The following is a 10,485-nucleotide window of genomic DNA, read 5'->3' as shown; positions in this document are numbered from 1 at the left end:
TTCCGGCCGCCATCTCGCCGTGCCCGCGTGCGGATTCCGGCCCCGCGTCCTGCCCGCCGCCTCCAGCCGCGCTCCGCGCCCCTCCGCTCGCCGAGGTACCGCGGGGGCGGCGGGGGGCGGCCAGGAGGGGAGCCTGACTCGGCCGGGGGCGGTGGGGACGGTGGTGGTTGGAGAAAGGGACGGCGGTTACGGGCCGGGCCCGGCGGGGCTCGGCGGCTCTGGCCGCGATCGGAGAGCGCTGCGGCCCGCTGGCAGGGCGGGGCGGGGCTGCCCCCGTGCCGCGTGTGGGTGTGTGTGAGGGGCGGCTGCAGAGCCCCCTGCGCCCACGTGTTCCCACACCCACTTTTGTTGTTCCCGCAGATGAAGGAGACCATCATGAACCAGGAGAAGCTGGCCAAGCTTCAGGCCCAAGTGCGCATCGGTGGCAAGGTAGGAGCCGCCTCCCTGCGCTGCCTTCGGGATTGCGTGTCCCAGCCCGTATGTCGGGCCTGACACAAGGGGTCCCGGAAACGGGTGTGTGGAGCAGCCCTGAGTGCTTTCAGCTTGGCTGGACTGTCCTCAAGAAAATCTGTGCTCCGCCAGGGCCCTCTGAAGTCACTTTTGTAGGTGCAATATGCAGTAGGTGAATCTCCAGGCGTTTCTCTCTGTGTATGTTTTGTTACAGCAGATTTAATATTCTTTATTAAGGTGAATGTGAATCTAGTAATCAGCAAGGTCAAGTGCAGGGTACTGCAGCTGTGTCAGAGCAGCCCTGGTGCCAGCACAGGCTGGGCATGAACAGATCCCAGCAGCCCTGCCCAGAAGGAATTGGGGGTGCTGGTGGCTGAGAGGCTGGACATGCCCCAGCCACGGGCACTGCCAGCCCAGAGAGCCACACGTGTCCTGGGCTGCATCCAGAGCAGGGTGGGCAGCAGGGCAGGGAGGGGATTCTGCCCCTCTGCTCTGCTCTGCTGAGACCCCACCTGCAGGGCTGCATCCGCTCTGGGGGCACAGCACAGGAGGGACAGGGACCTGCTGGAGGGAGTCCAGGGGAGGGACAGCAGATTGATCAGAGGGCTGGAGCTCCTCTCGTGTTAGAACAGTCTGAGAGGATTGGGACTGGTCAGCCTGCAAAAGGGGAGGCATTGGGGCCTAACTGTGGCCTCCTAGTACCTGAAGGGAGCCTACAGGAAAGATGCATCAAGACTATTTACAAGAGCACGTAGTAGCATGTCAAGGGGGCATGGGTTTAGCTTGAAAGTAGGTTTAGACTGGATATTAGGAAAAAATTCTTTACTATGAGGCCGGTCAGGCACTGGAACAAGCTTCCCAGAGAGGCTCTGGGTGCCACATCCCTGGGGGTGTTAAGGGCTAGGTTGGATGGGACTCTTGAGTACCTTGGTCCAGTTAGAATTGTCCCTGCCCGTGGCAGAAAGTTTGGAAGTAGATGGTCATTGTAGTCCTCTTGCAGCCATCCCGTGCTAATTCTGTGGGCTGTTTTAGAAAACGTGTGGGATTTAAAGTGAGTATACCTTACAGCAGGTTCGGTTCGGTATAGTTTTCATAACAGGTCTTAGAGGTCTTATGTTACTGATTTGTCAGAGATACTTATGTTGCTCAAGGCAGTTTTTTGCCTTTCTGCACAAATTTAAAAATTCTATATATTGTCATACTTTTTTAATTGCAGACTAATATAATAAGAAAAACTTTGTTTTGTTGTATTTGAATAGAGGTGTTTGTGTTGTGTGTTTACTTATAATGTGAGAAAAGTATGTTTAATATGACAGTAAACATTTTCATTTCAGTGTCAGTCCTAATTCAGGAATTTTTCAGGAATCTTTCATACCTGAGGGAGTATACACAATGTTCTAGATTACAAATTATTCAACAGAACTCTTGCTGACAGAATTTCCAGGAGCTTTCATTCCAGTGTTTGGGGCTTTTTTCCCTTTTCTTTTTGCCAATTGCTGGAGATTTAGGCAGCCTAAAGCAGGGTTTATGTAGTAATTAACCACCTTGGTAATTTTTGCATATTCTTGGTGTATGTTAATGGTTAATTAGAGAACTCCTGTATTATTTTGCTGATTGTATGCATGTTAACCAGTGTGTGTTTATTGACTATAGAGGCTTTTAATGTCTGTCATGTGAGAGCATGCATTCAGATTGCAGTTCTTGCAGCTTGCTGATCAATATAGGGCTTTTATAGACATTAGGCAAAGCTTAGAATGGTAATTTAATTCTAAAATTGGCCTGTGAAATAGTTGGAATGCCTGAACCTGCCATATTATTATTTTTTATAATGGGAAATTATTCCTGATATCTTTATTGCGTTGTTGCCATGTAAGTTGAGATGGGTGTGAAGGAGGTACATATTCCTCCATATTCCTTGATTCAAGATGTCATGTTCTGAAATTTACCGAGAATTTTGTTGTCCGGGGGACTTAGCATATGCCTTATTTAGCTCAATTCTTGGGTAGACAAACCACTAAAATAAAGCAATTCTGTTACTTTTACCCGTTTCCAAACCACTGTGTGTGCTAACCCAACAGTAGCAGGGTGTGAATATCAAGTTTTCTAGACAAAAACTTAAAGGTTTGAGTGGTCATCTTCCAAGTGTTGGTTTCATATGAATTTGTCACTAATGTTCCTCATTGTTGGTAACAGAATTATGTTAGATTTGTTACTGTCCAGCCAACTTTTAAATTTCTGACAGTAAACTGAAAAGGAATTGCAGCTATTTCCACAGCTAGGCAGCAACACATTCTCTTCTTATTAGCACGAGGTAGATGAGCAGCCAGAGTGGGAGGGCTTAGATTAGTAGTTACAGTTACATTATATCAAAAACAAGCTTAGTTTCACTTTTTTTACCGACATTTTATATCAGATTTTTTTGAAGCCTTGTGCAAGCAGTTGGAGAATGACATTTTCTGCTTTTTTATATAAATAGATGTATTCTAATGTGGAACTTTTACTTCTCTGGAAAAATCTAGAGCTTTGGATCTGTAGCACAACTTAACCTTTACTTGTTTGGTTTCTAAACAGGGTTGGTCTAGAACAGCAGAAGTATTATTTAAAATGTATTTATAATATATTTTGGAAAAGTAGGCATTCTTCAAATATGTAAATCCATCAGATGAAAGATGGCTATTTAGAATAAAAATGGAGTATTTTTTGCTTTTCTCTTATTCATTTGTTAATGATGTGTTCATAGCCTTACGACCTCTGATTGTTACCAAAATTTGGCTATAATCTAAGAAAAACTAATAACTTTTGGAAATTGCTTGAAACTGTTCATTCTTCAGTTTTATGTCTTGTGATGACTTGGGTTAAGAAGGTTAAATTTGCAACTCCTCTTTTCTAAGATGTTGCAGTAAAACTGTGACATTTGTGGAATAAATACTCTGTGATGGCATTGCTTCCTAAAACTTTATGCTTCTCCTACATGTGCAAATCTTGCCTAACTGCAAAGAGAAAAACTGCTGCAGTGCAGTTGGGCAGCAGGGTTACATGCAGTGAAAAACAGGTGCAGTATGTTAAGGTGATTTGTAGAGATGGTGAAGTAGTTCTGCAGCCTTTAGGATTAGAGTTTGTCAGAACTACTTAAGCTTTATCTTGTAATTTTTTTTTTTTTTTGCAAAGGGTACTGCCCGCAGAAAGAAGAAGGTTGTTCACAGAACAGCTACAGCAGATGATAAAAAGCTTCAGTTTTCATTGAAGAAACTGGGAGTCAACAATATTTCTGGAATTGAAGAGGTAATTGCTTCAAAGGAAAAAAAATTTAAATAGAAAATAGAAATAGTATTATAGAAAATAGAAAATGTATTAAATAGAATATGCATTAAAATCAATTTTCTGGTAAGTAACATAGCTCCTAAACTTGTCTGTAGATGATCAATAGGTCTTCCTGGAACTTTAAGAATCTTTATTTCCTGTTAAATTGAAAAATCCTGTTCAACTGCTTCAAATACTGGATTTCTTTTTTTCTTGCAGGTAAACATGTTTACCAATCAAGGAACAGTCATTCACTTCAATAACCCAAAAGTTCAGGCATCTCTGGCTGCTAACACTTTCACTATCACCGGCCATGCTGAGACAAAGCAGCTGACAGAAATGCTGCCTAGCATCCTAAACCAGCTCGGAGCTGACAGTCTGACCAGCCTCAGGAGATTGGCAGAAGCCCTACCCAAGCAATGTAGGTTGAAACTTGAATGTGTTTCATGCTGGCAGCTGACATGAAGCTTGTTTCTGTAGCAGCAGTGACATTCCCTGCACTCTTGTTGTCGGCAAGCATGTTGTAAAATCCTTACAAAGAAACCAAACACTTTAAAATCAATTTTATTTGTAGCTCAAACCCAATGGCAAGCATGACTCAGTCAAGCGAAGTCACCTGTAAGTGTGTCTTGTAGCTGGATTAGCACTGGAAAATTGTAGCCAGACTTGATTTTCTGGTACTTTCCTTCTTGGTGTGGCTGTCATATTTTGACATATCTTGTTCATTATAGCTGGGTGAATTAATTACTCTGTAAGTGTTAGGTTTTAAAGAAGGATAAGTTTGAGTATATTTCTTGGCACTTGGAATGGAAATGTAAGTAATGGGGAGAGAGATATAACAGATAATCTCGTGATTGCTTTCCTCCCTCCCAGGTGTGGTGCAAGTATTGCTCCATGGGCTTTTTGATAACTAGGAAGAAATTACAGGGTATTTATAGGCAAGTACATTATAATTTCAGTATGTGTAAAACAGTATAGAGAACAGGGCTGATATGAGCATTAAGCTAGATACACCAACTTCTATTTCATACTTTAAATAGTAAAAAAGTATGAGCATTTGTTCTTTCTAAAACTGGGAAAAGTATAGTAAGGACTTAAATTTGTAGTGTTTGATAAAGGTGCTGCTGCTACAGGATGAAAATCAGGAGTGAAAGACTTGTTGACACTGGGAACATTCCTTGTGTCCTGTATGTACAATCTTCTACTTCCTGAAATATCTTAAGCCCATTCCTTCAAATATGTGGAACAGCCTGAACATAGAAAAAATGAGATAAAATCATTGTGTCCGATCTTTGGCAGTTCTAATTTGATTAATTTATTATTCTTCCTCTGCTTTGTTGCCAAAGCAGCCTCTCTTTACATTCCTAAAATTGAATGTGCCCTGCTGGCAACTTACCAATGAAAAAAATTTTACTAGAAGTAGTCCTCAAGATATGGAGTAAAGTGTTCTTTATCATGATCCTCAGATCCTTTCTTCTAATGTCACCTGTGTGATAGTAATAGAGCTTGAAAGAAAAGAGTACTTGGAAGGATTTAGAATGATTGCTGGAGTTCTGTTTTCTGGTAACAATGAGAAGCCAGTTATAAGAGGCTATATACTAAGCTTAACTGTGGAGTTTTAGAAGGAGGGAAGCTTGTTTGAAGTGATTAGTTTTTATGTTCTAATAAATGGCTGTTTCTTTCCACTAAGAGTGGATGCCAGAACTAGTTGCACAAAACTTTCTATTCGGCATTGTCAGCTAGGTTTGGAAGCTTAATATCAATGAATGAAGCATCTGTGATGATAGCAGATGCTAAGGTAAACTTGGACTGGTCTTGGGGATGAGAGAGAATGCAGGTAATTTAGGACAAAATAACATGGTTTGCTCTTCAAATGTTGTTTTTAATGTTAAGATGCATTTAAGATTTAACAACTTTCTGCTTCTTAAAAAAAACAAATGAAGGACAGTGATGTCCATGTCCCAAGTCCTTTCAAAACAAAATTTATTTATCAGTTCTGGTTCTCTAGAAATTAATGTACAGATCTAGTACCATGTTTTTCCTCACACTTTTCTTAAAAACTGAGAAGGATTAATTGGAATAATGCTAAGGTAGTAGAGAGTAAGAGACAATGTGACAGTACAGCTAAGAATAGTTGTAGAGTATTCTTATTCTCTAAACTCAGACACTTGAGATAGCATTATCCTTTGTAGCATTATACTTCTGCCTGGTTCAGCAGATGCTCACTGGTCTGCTACAATGGAGATGATTAAATCTCATTACCTGTGTCAAATGCAATAGGAATGGTTAAAGAAATTACTGAGTCAGCAAACATGTGGACTAGAACACTAGGTCGCCTAAACCACCTAAGGAGTGTAAAACTGTGCATCCAATTCCATATTCCTTTGACTTTGCCAGAGAACAGTAGTACCTTTTAAGTACTTCTACTTGTGTCTGCCTGCAACTTCATAATTACACCTCAGCTTTCTTTGGATGTGTGGGGTAATAAGATCCTTAAAACTTCGTGATGTAAAATATGTAAATTTAAGAGCCATGTGGTAGTCCATAAACTAACCTACTTTTAGGAAAAACTTGTAAAATCAATCTCCACTTGTATTTGGGAGTTATTGTTGTGCAGAGTACTCAATATCTTTGTACAAGATGGTGACTGGTATGCTGTTTAGCATGCATCTTCTAATTTTACTTCTGGGCTGTTTGAGCATTATCAGTAAAAAAGGGAATGTAAACTTCTGACATTAGATAAAGAGTTTTATTTACAGAACTGGATAAGCATTGCAGCTTGGCCCACAATCTTTGATAATGTTTTCAAAAAACACAAAGCTAAACAATAACTCAAAATGCCTATGATGAGCTTGAATGAAGTTTTTGAACTACTTGCTCTTGCAGCTGTGGACGGAAAAGCACCACTTGCCACTGGTGAAGATGATGACGACGAAGTTCCAGGTGAGACCAAACATGCAGTGGTGGAGAAGTGAATTTTGCTGAGAGATCTTACACATAGCATAAGATCAGACCAGGGATAGTAAGAATGATGTCTAGTGACTTCTGTGGGCAGAATTTCTGTGGGCAGATTATTTCATTAATTTCAGATACTGTGAGAGACTTCGCAGTTTAAGCTAGCATTTTGGTCCTGTGTTGAAGTGATAGCTGCGACCAAGATCATTATTTAATATTTCATGAGAAACTACCTTGTCAGAATCACTGCCCAGTCATTATCGTGAAGTTAAATGCTTTTAGAATTGTGCTTTTTAATGGACTGTCCAAAATTTCTTTGGTTGAGCAATATTTGCTCTGTATTTTACAAGCTGAAAGATTTTATGGTAAAAACTTGATATGAAGTAGGACTTTGGAAAAAAATTCAAACCCTAAATGTTCGGCAGAGGGGAAATGGGTCAAACTTTTAATTCCAACAATCTTTTTCTAGATCTTGTTGAAAACTTCGATGAAGCGTCGAAGAATGAGGCAAACTGAACTACTGAACTGTCACCTCCTGAATAAAATTAAAACTTGAAAAAGCTATATGGAGCTGCTATTTTATATTGCGACTGCCTTGATTTATTTCCTGATGAGATCTCAAGATCAGTGATATTTGGAAACTCCTTGAATCTACAGCTCCTTAGTTACTGCTTGTACACTGTTATTTTTGTGGCCCGATTGAACAAAACTATGCTTTGAAATAAGTCAGATTGCTAACAAATTTCTGCCTAGACACATTTTTTGAGTAACTTCTACAAGCAAACACTCATCTTTAATGAACTTTGGCTTACAATAAAAATATAAAACAAAGTTTCTGGTGTGACTTTTTGTCAGAAAATCGGGGACAAAAATATTAAACAACAGGTCCTAAATATTAAACAATCTTAAAATGTTTTGCTTTTCTGCAGAGCATTCTCCTTTTGCTGTGTTAAAAAGCTGACTCCTGAAAAAAAGCTTTCTGTGCATAATGAAACCTTTTGGACTTAATTGGTGAATTTCTGGCATTGCAGGTTAGAGCTAGATAGGCTGTAAGTCAGTTTGTAACCTACTGGATTTACGAAATAGAATTGTATTTTAGCAACAGTTAATGGTGGCTTAATCTAACACAAAATTTGCAAGTTCAGGAAGAATTTTTACTAGCCAGCTGCTTGCTGCTGGACTTGGGGGAGCTACATGTGAGTGTTAAATTTTTATCTTCAGTGAGTGTTTAATAGATGTTTGCATGGTACAACTGTTTAATGGGTTAAATAATACCATTTTAATTTTACTTACCTGAAACCATCAGTTATATGGGGGAATGAAGCACGGAAAGAGGAAAAGCATTTATAAAATTGATAATGGTTCTTAAGTGTATTTACCAGCTTTGGATCTATTAACTAATAATTTGAATGTTTCAGGAATGTGTTGTTTTTATTGCTTTTTGGGTTTTTGTTGTGTTTCAGAGAAAAATATAACTTTCTACGGCACAAGAAAGACATTTTGCATTCCATTCTGACCTCTGTATAGCTGGAGTTTCTAAGGGTGAGAACTAAATTTCATGTTTGTGAGTCATTGATATTAATGATAGATCAGAAGCTTGCATGACCGAAGAGCACCCAGCTACTGGCCTCCTAAGGTTGTTTCTAGAGCAGATACTTCAGGAAGTGTAGGCTCACTGTGACTTACTGAGAATGAAATTCAAGGTAGGAGTTGCTGTACCCATAGCAAAGTTCTCTGTGTTCCTGGAAAAAGGTGGGTCTGTGTCTGACTTGTCAAGGATGTTTGTCATAGTGTACATTGGGAAACAGTGGAGGAACTTGTTCAGGCCCTAGAACTCCTGTGGTTTGAGGTAAGCAGACTAATGTGGGCGTGACATGGCTGAAGCTGGGTGCAAGAACTTGAGGTAACAATTTTAGAGCACTTGTCTTGGTTTACAAGTACTTCAGTGAACTGTGCTTGTACCATTGAATTAGCTTAAAAAGTGGATTCATTGAGTTGTGGCAGTAAGGTAGAAAAACTAGGCCTGTGTGAATTTGACTTTTGAAATAAGGATGGCAAATATAATTGCTGTGTATAAGGGAAAAAACCAAATTCAGCAGAGTAGCTTGCCAGACTTCCTGTGACCTGTTGAGTAAATAAATGACATGCTGGGTTTTTATGAGTGCGTTACCTGTTCTGTGATTCAGATATGCTAGTCCACATAAATTGTTTAAGCCATCATAGCCCTCATGAAATACTTTCTACTGATTTCTGTCTTACAAAGTCTTTGGGCCTTGCTTAGGTGTTATAGCCTTTTTCCCTCTAACACACATACATTTAGTACTTAAAAAATAAGATCCTCACTAAAGCAGTGTCTTTGAAGTGCAATGTAATCTAGTGATCCACACCCATGTGACATACCTGTGGAAGTCTTTGTGCAAGGTATGCTCCCCGTACACTCCCAGTCGGGAAATACTGGCATAATCTGCATCTTCAGACTCAAACTGAGGATAAAGGTATGAGCAAACTATGTTCTTGACTATAGCAGAGTCTAAATGGAAGTAAAGTATTTATCTGGTAAGGTTATAATGTTCTTCATGTGTAACTTAGTGTTCAATCCTGGACTCAATGGTGTGTGATTATTTTTCTCTTAGTAAAGAGTTTAGTTAGGTTTTTAGTAAAGAGTTTTAGTTTAGGTTTTCCTAATCTGTCACTGGTTACTAGAAACTGAGGATAGTTTCTCAACCTGATGTTTCTCATCAGGTTGAACTTCAGGGTAACCATACTGTAATTATGCTGTTATGGATTCATATCTAGTTTTACTCAGGGAAAATGGCTCTCCATTCCAAATATTTTGGACAATGGAGGAAAACAAATGCCTGTGTTTCTACTGAGTTTTGTATTTTTAAAAGGCTAAAGGAATGTTCAGGTTCTGTCACATTAAGCTCTGAAATAGCTTAACTCAGTGCAGTGGTGGGTTCTAGTGAGGTTTGTCATAATGTTTGGAACAGATTTTTGGAAATATTTTCATATTAATCTTACGCTTTAAGGGCTTTACAGTGTTTTAAAATTAGTATATTCTAATATCAAAACCCAAACAACAAAAACCTTTTGGGAGATGGTGAAGCTGTGTGTTTTATTAGTGGTGTACATATGAAAAGCTTCTAACTATGGTTTTAAAGTAAGCCACATCTCTATGACAGTTGCTGAAAATGTTTTCTACTGGATATGATAGTTGTAAGATCCTGACCAGTAAAGTTCTCAAAGTCACCTTGCATTATTATTACATGTTTGTTCTTATTATTAAAGGCTTGTGAGTCTTTGGTTGTGTCTGTTAGGAAAAGTAATAATTGAGAATTTAATGTAACTTGTAATGCACATTTGACATACATGACGAAGGAAGAACATGCTTAAAATGTTCACAGCTCAATACTTGAAATTTGAAATCAATGTTTGTGTATTTTCTTATATTGATTTGCCTGGAGTGTGGGGGAAGTTAAGTATAGTTGCCACCTCTCTGAAATTTTGTGCTGATACTGTGTTTTGTGGGTGAAACATCATAGAGATAATTTACTTTTCCTCAAGTTGTCTACTGTATCTGCTGAAAACCTAAATGTGTAATGGTACGGTTGGAATAACAGGCTGTTCTGTCCTTTAAATGTGGGAATAGATTTGAACAAGTTAGTAAACTGGAGAGTTAATATTCAACAGAGATATGGGGAAGTCCATGTTGATGATGACTAGATTACAGCCTTAAGTGATTGGCAAGATGGTGGTATATGTAAAAAAGAGAGATTTCTA

At 39.4% G+C, this 10,485-nt stretch overlaps 1 protein-coding gene across 1 annotated transcript; it reads left to right on the top strand.

Annotated features, from left to right (window-relative positions):
• On the top strand, positions 1–7,536 carry BTF3 (basic transcription factor 3). Its single transcript, XM_063179830.1, has 6 exons — positions 1–95; positions 361–429; positions 3,619–3,732; positions 3,970–4,171; positions 6,637–6,693; positions 7,175–7,536. The coding sequence occupies exons 2-6, from the start codon at positions 361–363 to the stop codon at positions 7,219–7,221; spliced, it is 489 nt and encodes a 162-aa protein (XP_063035900.1). The 5' UTR covers positions 1–95; the 3' UTR covers positions 7,222–7,536.
• Positions 7,537–10,485: the final 2,949 nt, after the last annotated feature.

The sequence above is a fragment of the Melospiza melodia genome, chromosome Z (assembly GCF_035770615.1).
Source record: "Melospiza melodia melodia isolate bMelMel2 chromosome Z, bMelMel2.pri, whole genome shotgun sequence".
Taxonomy (NCBI): Eukaryota; Metazoa; Chordata; class Aves; order Passeriformes; family Passerellidae; genus Melospiza; species Melospiza melodia.
The sequence above is the reverse complement of the archived record's forward strand: the minus strand, read 5'-3'. Positions and strand labels throughout refer to the sequence as shown.